Below are 13,255 nucleotides of genomic sequence, written 5' to 3' on the forward strand. Positions count from 1 at the left end.
ATTAAAATTTACACAGGCACTGAGCAATTAAGGGAAATTAATTTTCATGTTTGAAGAGGCACATGGAGTGTAGGGAACTGTCTCTGAAAAGCTCAGGGGTGTGTCAGGACATATGAATGTGCTTGACACTGACTCAGTGCAGTTGGTATGCAGCTGGTTGGTCAGAATCTGCCTTCCTCTGCCAGCCAGTGCAGGGACAGCCCCAGTCATGCAACACTGCAGGGACACAGAGCTCACCGAGACATTCTGAGGAAGAGCTTGGGATCATCCACTCAGAGAGATTTTTAAACCCTACTGTGCTCCCAAAATCTAATGTTACACACCAGAAAGGGACCAAAACCTGTAAGGTTATTTTGGAATGTCAGCTCTTCCCAAGTGCCTTCTGCTGGATGGGGTGGATCAGATTTACAGTGGGAGGCTAAAGGCTCACTCTGAAAGCCAGAGCAGCAGGCCTAGAGCAGGCAGCTACTCCTGGGGCTGCTTTGCTCAGCCAGGCACAATCATCACACTCCTGCTTGCAAGAGCCCTGGCACTGCCTTTCACCTGAGTGGACACCAGAAGTCATGTCCAGAACAGGCCCAACAATTTTCACAAGTGCATTGCTGACCATGAGAAACACCATTTATGGTGCTGGACATTACTGCCCAAACCTAAATATTGATCCTGCTGTTGCAACACTGAGGATGTTAAGAGACAAGGCTGCTGTACCAGATGGACAAGTCACCTGAGCCAGGATATCCATTTATACACCAGGAACCACAACAGCAAACTGCTGGAGTCAATTAAAATGATTCCAGCTCTGCTGTGGTTGTGACTGTTTGGACTGAGAGCTCTGAGAACTCCCTGTCCAGCTGCTCAGAGTCCCTGACACACGCCAGTGATGGCTCTGATCCCTCTGTCCCAGGGGGATCTCAGCAGAGATGAAGTCCAGAAAGAAACCAGGCTGCTGTGCCAAGCCCTGAGCTCTCCTGCTCCACAGCCATATATAGAGCACTGCACTGATTCCTCACCTTCTGCATTCCCTCTGGGCCAACAGCTGGCAGCAGTGACTTTGGCCTGGCTTTTTTCTCTGACTTTGTTTTCACAGCTCCATGGAAACTGGGAACAGTGAAAAACAAGGTTTGGGGCTATGCTGTTAGGCTGGGAAGCATCTTGTTCCCAGCCTTTCTTGCAGAATGCTGAGGAACATTTTCACCTGAAAGGTGAGACAAAGACATCTATATTTACCCATTCCCATGTCTAGGTCAGCATTACTTTAGCTTCTTTTCAGTTATTTCAAGGAAAATACCTGAAATGCCATGCTTTGGGAAAAGCTTGCTAACTGTGAGAATAACAAACCACTACAGAATTTCTTAACATCAAATTTCTTGACAGTTTTTATGTACAAAGGAACTGACTGCCTTTGCTTAAACCAGCACCAATAACATTTTAAGAGGTTTTGATTGTCCTGATTTTTCATGCAACTGTCCAGAGGGAAACTTGAAGGGATTTATTGTATTCAAGAGGCCAGTGATTAAGGAAAACTATATTTACATAGCATTTCAAGATATGAGCAGCCTTGTGAACTGTTAAATACACTGATATACTTTACTTAACAGGTGTGGTGTTCTGTGGCTAACAGAGCACACGGTGCAATGAAAATGACACAGCTAAACCATGGAAAATCAACAGTAAAAATCAACACACCAAAAATCTCTTGCACAGTTCAACTCAGCTCAGACTTCCCCCTCACTGACTTTTACTTTGCTTTCAGTGAAGCTGTGCAACACAATTTTTCACAATTCCAAAGAGATTTTTATCCTTCACTGGTTCAGGGAAAATCCCACAACAGAAGCATGAAGTGTTTGAGATGAAACAAGGACCAGTGCAAGATGAGCTTCCTCAGTAGTGTACAGACACAAAGAAGATGACCAGAGGGCACTAGAACTGAAACCCAAGTGCACAGGTGAATTTGCACACATGCTTAGAGCAAAAAGCATAGTTTTAGCTAGGGATAATTTTTCCATTAGAAAAGTTGTGAGAATTTTTACTAATAAAGGCCTTTTGAAAAGGGCTCATCCCTTTTCAAAAAAACATATTTTCCCTAACACTTTTTTTTTTTTGCCAACTTAGGTTTTGCAAACTTTGATTTAGGGAAAGCCTAAGAAAGGCAAAGGGAGAAAGGCAAAGGGCCAGAGCAAAGGCTGAGTGTAACCCAGCTATAACAAGGGTTGGTGCAGTGGCCATTGGTGCTGAGCTGCTGCTTTGCAAAGAGCATTGACCAGAGTCTGAAGTGGGGGAGCCTCCAGAGCTGTGTTACACCATCCTTGGGAAAATCTTTACTCTCCAGGCTTGGCCAGCTCCTCACTCACAAGTGCCTTTGCCGGAGCTGCTCCTGCCTGGCTGCTCCCTCCAGTGTGGGATGGGTGCCTGGACAATGCAATGTCCATGGTCCACTCCCAGCCACACAGAGTGACTCAGTGCCTGGCCCTGGGAAACTGCAGGTAGTTCTTGTATCTGATTTCTTTATTTGCCTCACAGGAATGCTGGGGAGATTAGTTAACACCTGTATTTAACTTAGAGAAGATAATATAGAAATACAAGGATTATCACGATTGATCAGAGCAAGAATAAATGCCTCAGAAGAGGAAAAAAACCCAACCAAACAAAAAAAAGCATTGCACAACCTACAAACTGGATCTCATTATTTTGCTTCAGAAACTAGGAGACTATTAATTTACAGGTTGAAGGTAACACTTTAGAAGGAAAGCCAATTGCTCATTGCAAGCATCCTGGGCATTGCTGTCCATGTAAATCACACAAATATGACAGGGAGTTTGTCAAAACAACACACGTGAGAAAAGACAGCACCAGAGCTGAACTCCTCATTGCAAGATTATCTATCCCAAAAGATTAACCTCCTCAAGCAGCAAACACTGGACAAATGCCCCAATAAGCAACCATGGCCCAGCTGCCTCCATCTTCTCTCTTGCAGCTGGGCAAGGGCCCACATTTCCTTTCCATGAATCCATAGCAGTGCAAAAAGCAAGTTTTTGCTGATGCAGGCACAGAAACCTGCATCTCTGCAGCAGCCCTGAACCTGTGCTAGGCTTTGACCTGCCTGCAGGAGGGCTGTTAACAACAATACAACAGCACATTTCATCAACAAGCTTTGCTGGAAGAGTGCTTCGGGATTTTTAGATGAAAGGAGATGATGAGAGGCAAATGGCATCAGTGTCAGTTGTTCCTTCTTTGTACCCTCCTGTTACTCCACAGCTTTCCCTAAATGCTCTAAGGATGATGAAACAGTCCAACCTGTATTTGAGCAAAATGGAACAACAGGAAAAAAGCACAGCTAGGGCCTCCTAAAGATTTGGTTTGAGTATTACACACTTTGGAGAATAAGGTGTCATGGGAGAGAGGAAACTTCAGGAACAGAGGGAACTGGTTGCAAAGATGTGCTGAATTCCTCCATGATGCCAGTGCACAATAAATGGGGAAATAACCAAAGTGGAACCATATTAACTTGAATTTCCTGTGAAATGTATGTGTAGAGGGTGTGAGAGCAGCATGCCATACTTAAAAATGTACTTAAATGCTGACAACCTCACTTTTCACCAGACAACACATAAAACATCCCTCCAAGAGCTAAGAGCTAGAATAAAAATTAACCTACCTAAAATACTGTCACTGCAGAGAAATCATCTAAGTATCACTACTGTGAGCGCATTTTCTTATCCAAATAATTCTGCACTGCTTCTAAAGTTTTGGGGTTTTTTTTCTGATTTTGTTGGATCAACTCAGTGATTTAGAAGGAAAATTTTCATTTTGTTATGCAATTAAGCTCTTAAACAAATTACATTTTTGGAAGTTTTCAAACTAAAAATCAAAAGTTTACTTTCCTAAATAGAAAAAAAAAAACAACCCAACCTCTTTTTTTTCATTTAGTGCAGTTGTTATATCTGTTTGCGAATAGTTTGTTCCCATCAAAGCTGCACTTTCTATAGAACAAATGGAATGTTCCCAGCGTGGGACTCCTGCACAGTTCCACTTGCAGCAATTACATCTCCCTGAAAGGAGAGCAGGGACAATGCACATCCAGGGCTTGGTGTCAGGGTTAAAAGTTCTCCTTCTTGCACATAAGCTACCAGGGGACACACCTTAGTTCTGAAACGAGGCTGGTATTCAAAGCTGAAGAATGGAAGGGGTTCCCAACACCACAGATGAATTCAATACAGCTACACAACAATCCCACGTGGAACAGGCTTGCTCCTCTCTGGAATGAGCTCACAGAAATATGCTGTAATACAAGGGGCTCTGTTCCAAGAACTGTGGACAATGCTCAGAATTGACTGTGGCTGCTCCTGGCCGTGACCTGCTGCGTGCTCTGGGTCACGTCTGTGCCACACCAGGGTCCCCAGCACTGCCCTGGGGGCTCTGAGGACAAACAGGTAGAGATCAGTGGCATTTTATGCCTTGAATTTGTGAAATACAAGGACTACTATTGGCAAGAGAAGAACCAAACTAAGAGGTGCAAAAGCAGAGGAAGATGGATGTGTGCGAGCTCCCCACACACAGCCTGCCAAACAAACTCCTTCCAGGGCCTGGCCCTTGGGAAACAAGGGCTGCCAGCAGTCTCCTACCATGCCAAACTTCATATTTGCTTCCCTGTGAGATTACAGGCAGGGGGATTGGGATGAGGCCTACTATTATCTGTTGTCAAAACTTCACTTGGATTTGGCACAGCAGAGTCCAAAAGCCTAACTTGAAAAGGAGAACTTCAATCTAAAACCCAGGCTCTCAGCAGGTGGGAAGTCTCTGTATCTGTACAGTCTAGTGAAAAGTCCAGCTCTCAAATTTGAGTTGTACATCCTTCCCACCACACCCATGGGTTTGGCATTTGTATTTGCTTGGGGTTTGGGGGTTTTTGGGGGGCTTTTTCTCATTTGGTTGGTTGGGTTTTTTTGCTTTTCTTTTTAAAAGCTATTCACAAATGGTAAAAAGGACTTCATATGTGAAAAAGCTGAACTGAGTAATCCCACAAGTCTAGCTCCATAGGAGTTGCATTGAAGGACACACACCACATGAGCTGAGTTTTTGCCCTGTGATCAGGGAAGGAGGAAGAGTTCTGGAGAAGCTGGTGGCCAGTGCCAGAGAGAAGAGGGCAGAGAAGCCACTTGCTTCTCTTTTACCAAGTGTTTTACAGCTCATCTTTGATGCTCCTGCATAAGAGCAGATCAAGATGTGGAAGCAAGGCACAGACATCACATCAAGAATGCAGATTTGTATGTCCTGTGTGCAGGATTACAGTGGGATGTATAAAAGGTTGTATCTCTTGTTCTAGAGGGCAAAATGCATTCCTGTCCAACCCCCTGGCCATGCAGGATCTCGTGTCTCACTTGTAAAAAAGAAAACAACTTTAAACCCAGAACACCCAAGAGTAGCTACAAGTGACCTCGTGCAAGTGTGCACACAACCTGATCTGTTCCCAGCCCAAAAAATCCCATGAGCCAAGAAAACAAACCTCACTCTTTTCCCTGACTGGGAGGTTGTTTAGGGCAAGTACTCACTTCATACATCTGACAGGGAAAAGAGCTCTGAAATGTTATTTTTTTTCCCCCAATAAAGTCTTACGTATTGAATAGGCTTGAGGGATTTGATTGTAGCAGTTGGGCAGCCACAGGAACTGAGGTCAACATAGAGGCCTTCTTCCAGCACACAGTGATTGTCAGTGGTTTCCCCTTTGTAACATAGGAGCCAACTGCAAGAATAATGGAACAAAAACGATAAGCTGCTTATTTACAGCATGTTTTTTTCAAGATTAATACTTGCTGAGAACAAAAGGAATAAAAAATTCTCTTTGTTCTTGTCAAGCTTTAAGTAAAGTGACTTGAAAGGCTATGCAGCAAAATCAAATTGTGTGGTACAGAAACCTCAGTTCCAGAGTCAAACGACGCTGAATGGAATTCAGACACTTCCACTGTACCAAAGTTCTAAAAATCTGTAATAAATTCTAACTGGAGTTAAAAAAAGAGTCATGGTAGCTGTGCAAGCCTTCCCCAGGGAGAGCAAAATGCACACTACCCAAACCAAGGGCAGGATGAGAGTTACTGAGATGCTTTGCAGGACAAAGTGTCTAAGACATGATGGAAGATGATGGGCATGTGTTATGTGCTTTCTGCTGCCTGAAATTTTGTAACATTTGAAAAAAAAAATTCATAATACTGAAAATGATGGCATGTAAAACAACAAACACTTACCATCCCCGGAGAACCTTAAAAGAACATGGTATGAATGATGTAAAATCAGAAACTTCTGCTGTGAAATCTACACATGCTCCTTGGAAATGTGTATTACTGAAAGCTTTGAGCTACAAGAACAAAACAAAACAAAAACAATGACTAGAAGGAAAATGAATGCATTATCATTAATGTCAACAGAGAAAGCTGTACTCTCAGAGAAGTATCCATTCAATTCACAAAGATACAATTAACTGAATGAATTGTCATTCAAAGAATCTCTTACATTTTCTACAGCTGCTTTATTTTTAGAAACATATCAAGTATTTTGTCATCTCTGGGCTGGCACAGGAGGCTTCCCAGTGGTGCTAAGGCAGGCAGAGTTATCAAGTGTAAGTTCAATTAAGTTCAACTGCAGCAGGAGAGGCACAAATAAGAAGAGTAGGACTCAAGGCTGTTATCATCCACTCAAAGTCCCCCTGAACTGCAGCTTAACTCTCACTACAGCTCAGCAATCCAGTGCTCAAAGCAGGATTGGGACATGCTGGTCAAAGACACAGAGCTGCTATTGACAAAAGTGCCCTGAAATCTTCTGTGATCACAGTGGTGGCAAGTGGCTTTTCATTTGAGAACAGGCAGGAGGATTTCTGGGGGAACTGGGGACCTCTGAGGTTCAGCCAGGCTGCTTTTGTATGTCATGGTAAAGCACTGCAAGTCACAGTGAACCACACCCCATCAGTAAGATGTGATCAGTTCATCCCTAAAAAGCAAGAAGGCTCAAAATGTTGCAGCAAAAGTAAAATAGAAAAAGCCAAACAAACAGACAAAAACCCCCAATCAACCTCCCAAAAAACCAACCTCCCCTAGACAAATAAACAAAAAGCCCAAATGAACAAACCCACCCCCCAAAAAAACCCCAAAACAAACCTAAACTAAAAAAAACACACACAAAAAAACCCTAAAGCCCCCACCAAAACAAAAAGAAACCCTGGTATGATGTAGGCTATGATCTATAGCAAAGACACCCAGAATTCTGTACCCTTGGGCTGTCACTGTGTAACTGAGATGAATTTCATTTGAAAGCCTGAAAGAGAGGCCGGAAAAGAATGAAAAATTGAAGTGTATCAAGAGAACAGCTCATATTCTGTAATGGAAGAAAAACACGATGGCTGTTGCAAGAGCTACTTCCCCCTTCATGCCCCAAATTGACCAAGCTTCCTGCCAAAGAAAAGAAATCAAGTGCTTTTGCCAGCAGAGAGTGAGAAGGCCAAACACAAGTGTCAGCAAATGATTTTATGGAAAAGTTCAGTCTATGTTTTTAAAAGAAATGAATGTTTCCTGTTAGAAAGAACAAGAAAGGCTTAAGCTGGCCTTGCAGGCTGTGAGCATTAATTGGAGAGCAAGGATCAGCTACAATAAAATGAATAAAGTGTAATTGACTTTTCTGTAAATACAACTGCACTGCTATGTCACAAAGCACCTATTTAAGCTGTAATTACACTGTATTTTCTACCCACTCCTCTCCAAGCTCTTTACAAAAGGGAATATATATACATACACACTGCCTTTCTTTCATAGGCGACGTGCTGTGCAAGGCTTTTAAAAAAGATTCACGAACTCATTTTAACACAGAATTTATCTAGTAATGAATGAGGGTGTTAATTTGACAGAAGTTGGGGTGGAGCAGTGATTCCTCAGTGCAAACACTGCAATTAGACTCCAACTGCAGCCATCTCCACTTTGTCAGGGTCTGACATTAATGTGTGAGGTTTTGCTTCCCAAAAAGCCAAAGGACAGAATATTAAAGTACAAATGCAGGGTTGCACAGCAATTATCTCTGTTTCCTACATCATCTCTGCAAGTCACCTGCTGTTGAAAGAGGCTTTGTTCTTGCTGAGCAAAGCTTTATTTTAATAAATGAAATGAATGGCTTTGCAGAGTTGGTGATTTCTTACACTCTGTGTGGTTGGTTTATTAGGAAGCTTGGCAGGCAGAAAAGGTCAGGGGAGTAATTCAGAGATGTAAGAAAATTTTGCTGCTTTTCAATTTCTGATAAGAACACAAATGAAAAAAAGACACGCTCCTATAGACAGTGCAAACAGCTCCCTTAGTTCAGACATATGCTTATTAAAGGTGGGAGAATGTATAATAATTCAAAATACCCAATATATGACTTACTCAAGGGTCAAACATCAGGATGTTTAGGGATTTGCAGCTCATATGCACCATTCTTAGAAGTTCCAAACTAAGAGACTGGTTTTCACATAGAAATCTTTTATTTTATTCTGAATTTGAAATTCTTGATATTTATCTAAGGGCCTGTCTTTTACTTATCCTAAGTGATTAAATGTTTTCCCATTAAATATTACTCAAAATATCTCCCCTCCTCTAAGAACTGTAGTGATACGAAATATGTTCTTTCCTCCCTAGCCCCAAGGCAGAATCCTACGAAAACCAGGATTGTGGTAAGTCAGGATAATATTTTTTTCACAAATGTTGTTAAGACTGTTATTAAATACCACAAGAGGCAAAATACAATCCAGTACATGCCAATATTTAAAGGTGTCTGTGCATATACACACACACAAGTTCTTTCATGTTTCTGGAAATAAAAAAGCTTGTAAAGCACAACTTATTGAACTTCAATGGTTTGAACTGATCTTAAAGGTCTGCAACACTGGAATAATACACTCAAAGAATAGATTTTGAGAGATCCTGAAAAAATATAAGACTTTGAGATGAAAATAAAATTATCTTCAATGGTTTAGACCCCCCCAGTTTTATCTGAGTCAGTTATTTTATCAGGTATCATTTACCAAGGCCCTCTGGTGAGCATACTTGCAAGTCTTTGGATTTGGCTGCAAGCTGCCATGTGAATAGGCTGGGCAGGAAGTCAGTGTTTAGGGCTAAAATAATACACCAATTATGTCTTCAGACAGGAAACATTTCCTGTAGTCCTGGGTTAATCATAAAATGGTAGAACTGGAGAAAAAGGAGGGTGTGGTCCACCTGCTAAGTAACACAATGCACAACATTTCCCATCCAAGCAAGAAAGAGAGAAATTGTGTCCAGATGACAAAGTACTTAAGTGTGCTGAAACAGAACCACAGAGCTCTAAAATATCTTTTGTCTGAAAATGTCATGTTTCTTGAAATAAATTTTCCCAAATTTGCTTAATTAAAAGCATGTCAGAGAGAGCAATAAAATCACTCAGATCATCACCCATGCTAGCAGGACAGAAAAAGAGCAACCAAACAACTCATGCTGGATGAGGGAAGAGCCCTGCTGGGACAGAACATTGCAGGGAACACAGAGCACACATGGTGATGAACACTGAGCAGGGCTGTGTTTCAGAAAGATAATTCAAAGGTCCATTAATAGAATATAACCCTGTAAGGTAAGGACCAGAGTGTAAGACCCTAAACTAAATCATTTTTGAGACTCAGAGTGAATTATAGGGACTGCTTTCTCTTAGTAAGTTAACACCAAGTAGGACAGAACTTTCAGGGAAACTGTGAGAATATATCATAGATTTATCACAGATTTATCATGATCAGGATGTGTCCAGTCAAGCTCTGATGTTACTGTAACAAAAAGGGAACCTTAAGTAGCAGATCTACCTGCTTGGAAGAGGTTGGAAAGCAGAACTATCAGCATCTAAAATAAAAAACCCAACTTCCAGGTGTTGATGTATTTGCAGGTTTGAAATGTGCAGTTCAGTTTTCTGCAGTTTATATTTTCATCTTCACCTCACACATAAACACAGGAGTGACAAACTGGATGCAATGCAAAATAATGGAAAGAAAATCTGCCATAAAGAGAAGGATGACTGGATGGGATGGTGAGTTTCCAGAAACAAGAGGGACAGAAGAGGAAAATCAATAGCTATAGAGATCCAAAGTCACTCAAAAATATAGGACTGCTTGCATTTTTGGGGATAGAATACTAAAGGGTATGATTCAGAATAAAGCAAAGAGCAGAACACTTACCAGACTTTACTTTTATCTATCTACCAGTTTCCTCCATCACTGATCTGCTGTATCAAGGTGACAATACTGAAGTATCACCAGAAATTACTGAGATATCACCTGAAGCAAGGCATTCAACATTAATTGTTAAGTGTTGTTTAGTACTAGAGACTGTTATGTAATGCCAACTTACCAAATGTGGAGGCTCATTTGTCCCAAGGGGCTCCTGCAACAATAAATACATATACACACATTAGAAAACCCCAACATTAATTACAATTCTAGGAGACATGCCAAGGTGCCTGAAATTTCCAAAGCAAGAACTCATGAGCAGAGGTAAGAAAAAACTTCCGAGGCTCTTGGCACAATTCTGTTACCCAAATTCTGCCATGAGCTGCCTGTAAGCTCTCAATTACCTGCCTGATTGTTCAATGCCTTTCACACAGAGAACTTGGATCAGCATTAATTAGTTCCCATAATGTGCATGTTCCATGTAAATGTCTCTGCATTTACTTTTGAGGCTGTTTCTTGAAAAAAAAGAAAGAACTAAAACCAACAGAAGACACCCCTCTCAACACGTGCTCTTCAAAATAAGGTTAAGTATTCCTTTTGCATTCCTATAATTTATTACTTATTATCATTTAATACTTATGGCTGTGGAATGTCTTTGTTTTGCATTAGGGTTTTGACAGTGCTGGCATTAATCTGCTTGGGTGAGTTGGCACTACCTTGGATTGAATAATGGATTAAAAATATTTCCTGTCTTTATTCACTGTATCTAGTACAAATATTTTTGCAGAAAAGTAAGGAAAAAACCCAACAGAATTCTATTATGTAACAACACAGGCCAGATAAATTCTCAAGTATTTCTAAATACATTATCAATTACAATGTTTTAAGGCAAATTAATCTTTCCAGGCCAGGCTATTTTCTCCATCTATGCAGTCTGCCAAAGGGAAATTCTTCTTATGAAGTTTCCCTGATAATTTTCTCAAAAGACAAGAAAGATCTGCAGTGTCCATTTAAGTCTCCATCCTGAACAGACTCATTATGCCTTCCATGAGGGTCTTTAAATTGTTTCCAAGCAAATAGACAGGTTGTTATAATGTGGGCTCTCCTGTTTAATTATTATGGTAAACTCTGAACTCCAAAGGTCTCATTTCTTTTAAGGTTTTCCCTTAAAATCTGGTAACTCACCAACTTAACAGGTCGAATTGACATGATGGTTTTACTAGATCCTCCCCAGTCAAAGAAGCATTTGTATTTCCCTTTCTCCAGTACATATTGTTCTCCACAGAAATATTTCTGCTGATAAGCCACCCACCTAGAGAATGACACAAAAATCAAACTGAAAACATTACATTTTTCTCAGTAGTTTGATGACATTAACAGCAAGTCAAGCACAACAGAATGTCCACCTGGCAGACAGTGCAACATTAAACCTGATGAGAGGCACAAAATTGTCACACACTTGATTTTCTGCTTTTCCCCACTTGGACAAACACAAGATTTTGGGTGTCTGCCTTCCCAGCAAATTCATTGTGAGGTGATGCCCTGCTCAGAAATTCAGAGGAAACAGACTGAACTGATAACTTTTTGAATCTCTCTTAATTTAATCTTTGCCTGTTTGGCATCCCCCACACAGGGCTTTCTTGCAGCTTTTCCAGTTGGATTTAGGAAAAATGGTGCAAGAAGATAGAGAAGTAACTGAGGAAGGCTTGATGAGATTAAGCAAAAGCCTACAATAGCTGGCAGCTCAAGCTTCTCCCAGCCTGCTTTCTCTCCTGCAATTTAAGAAGAAAGAAACTCCCAACTAGAGGGTCCTTCTATCCCTGCACAGTGGCAGAAGCAGATGGAGGCTGGTTAGAAAGACACCTCTAAATCACCCACTTTTGGTGGTGCATTCCTCTCCTACTCACCCACCACTGTTTTATTAGGGATATAACAGGACATGTCTTTACTCATTTAAATTCTATCATCCACTGACAAATCTGTTTGCTACTAATTTATCTAGTGTGGTTTTTTTTAACCTCCTGGTGCTACCACAGTTCCTTCAGCAGCAAGTTCCAGAAACTCACTGCCTCTGGTGAGGAAAAGCTTTTTTCCTTCCACATCAAAATCTGCTTTAAAGCAATCTCCAGTTCTGTAAAGCATTTCCCCCCAACTGTTGTCATGCAAGATTCTGTGAACTGCATTAATCTTGTCTTAGCACCTTCAGGATTTTGCAGCTCTCATTTGTATCACCCCTCTCTAAACTGAGTCTCAGCCTTTCATTCTTGCACCTAATCCTCATGAGACACTAATCACCCATCCCTACATAAGCAGTTCAGGTTCCTCACTTCACAGTTCCTGATCCCCATCACCATTAGGGTAGTTATGACAATATTAATACTGCGTTTTAAAAATTACTACTAAATGTCTGAAACCCACATGATTTCACAGTGCTCTTTTCCCTTAATGTCTTTTATGTTTTAGTTTTTATAGTTCTATTAATTTTCAGTGCCAGCAGTCTAAATTTATTACACAGCACATCTCATCCTTTCTGGACAGGCTCTACCTATCCCAAAAATTATACCAGTTCTTAATATATCTAAAATATCTTCTCAGTATTACTGCCATGGAACAATGTGACTCTGGGTGATCATCACAAACTTTTTCTATGAACAAGAACACTTAGATCCAAATCAAGGTGTAGGCATGAGAGCTACAGAAAACAAAAATTATTATTTCCCTTCCACTCCCCCAAGGAAATGGAAAGAAACACTTTTCTCCTCCAAATATTTACCATGTGGAATATAATCTGTCAAGAGATGCACCCAAAGGTGCACAGAAATCTTTAACAGCTCCATGTATTTGAGCAGACTTACACTCCACTTTTCACAAGAATCGACCTCGTCTCGGGGCCAAATCCAGCCTGCTCCAAATCAGGGATTTCTTCATTGATGATGTCAAATGCTTTCCCATCTTCATCATCAGACTGGAAAAGTGCCACTGAAGACTCTATGAAATCCTAAGAGGCAGCACAGGAGTTAGAGGACAGTCACAGCTCAATGACTCTTCACAACATAA

The 13,255-nt window shown here is 41.1% G+C and overlaps 1 protein-coding gene across 1 annotated transcript in view; it reads right to left on the reverse strand.

The window, feature by feature from the left end:
• The window catches only part of CRYBG3 (crystallin beta-gamma domain containing 3), an 85,435-nt gene that overhangs the window by 12,882 nt on the left and 59,298 nt on the right, over window positions 1-13,255 (reverse strand). The window contains exons 13-17 of the mRNA XM_054653102.2: window positions 13,054-13,196; window positions 11,384-11,510; window positions 10,380-10,412; window positions 6,240-6,349; window positions 5,614-5,740 (exon numbers count right to left, since the gene is read on the reverse strand). Coding sequence (XP_054509077.2) covers window positions 5,614-5,740; window positions 6,240-6,349; window positions 10,380-10,412; window positions 11,384-11,510; window positions 13,054-13,196 — 540 coding nt within the window. The remainder of the gene's footprint in view (window positions 1-5,613; window positions 5,741-6,239; window positions 6,350-10,379; window positions 10,413-11,383; window positions 11,511-13,053; window positions 13,197-13,255) is intronic.

This window comes from Agelaius phoeniceus, chromosome 2, assembly GCF_051311805.1.
Source record: "Agelaius phoeniceus isolate bAgePho1 chromosome 2, bAgePho1.hap1, whole genome shotgun sequence".
Classification (NCBI taxonomy): Eukaryota; Metazoa; Chordata; class Aves; order Passeriformes; family Icteridae; genus Agelaius; species Agelaius phoeniceus.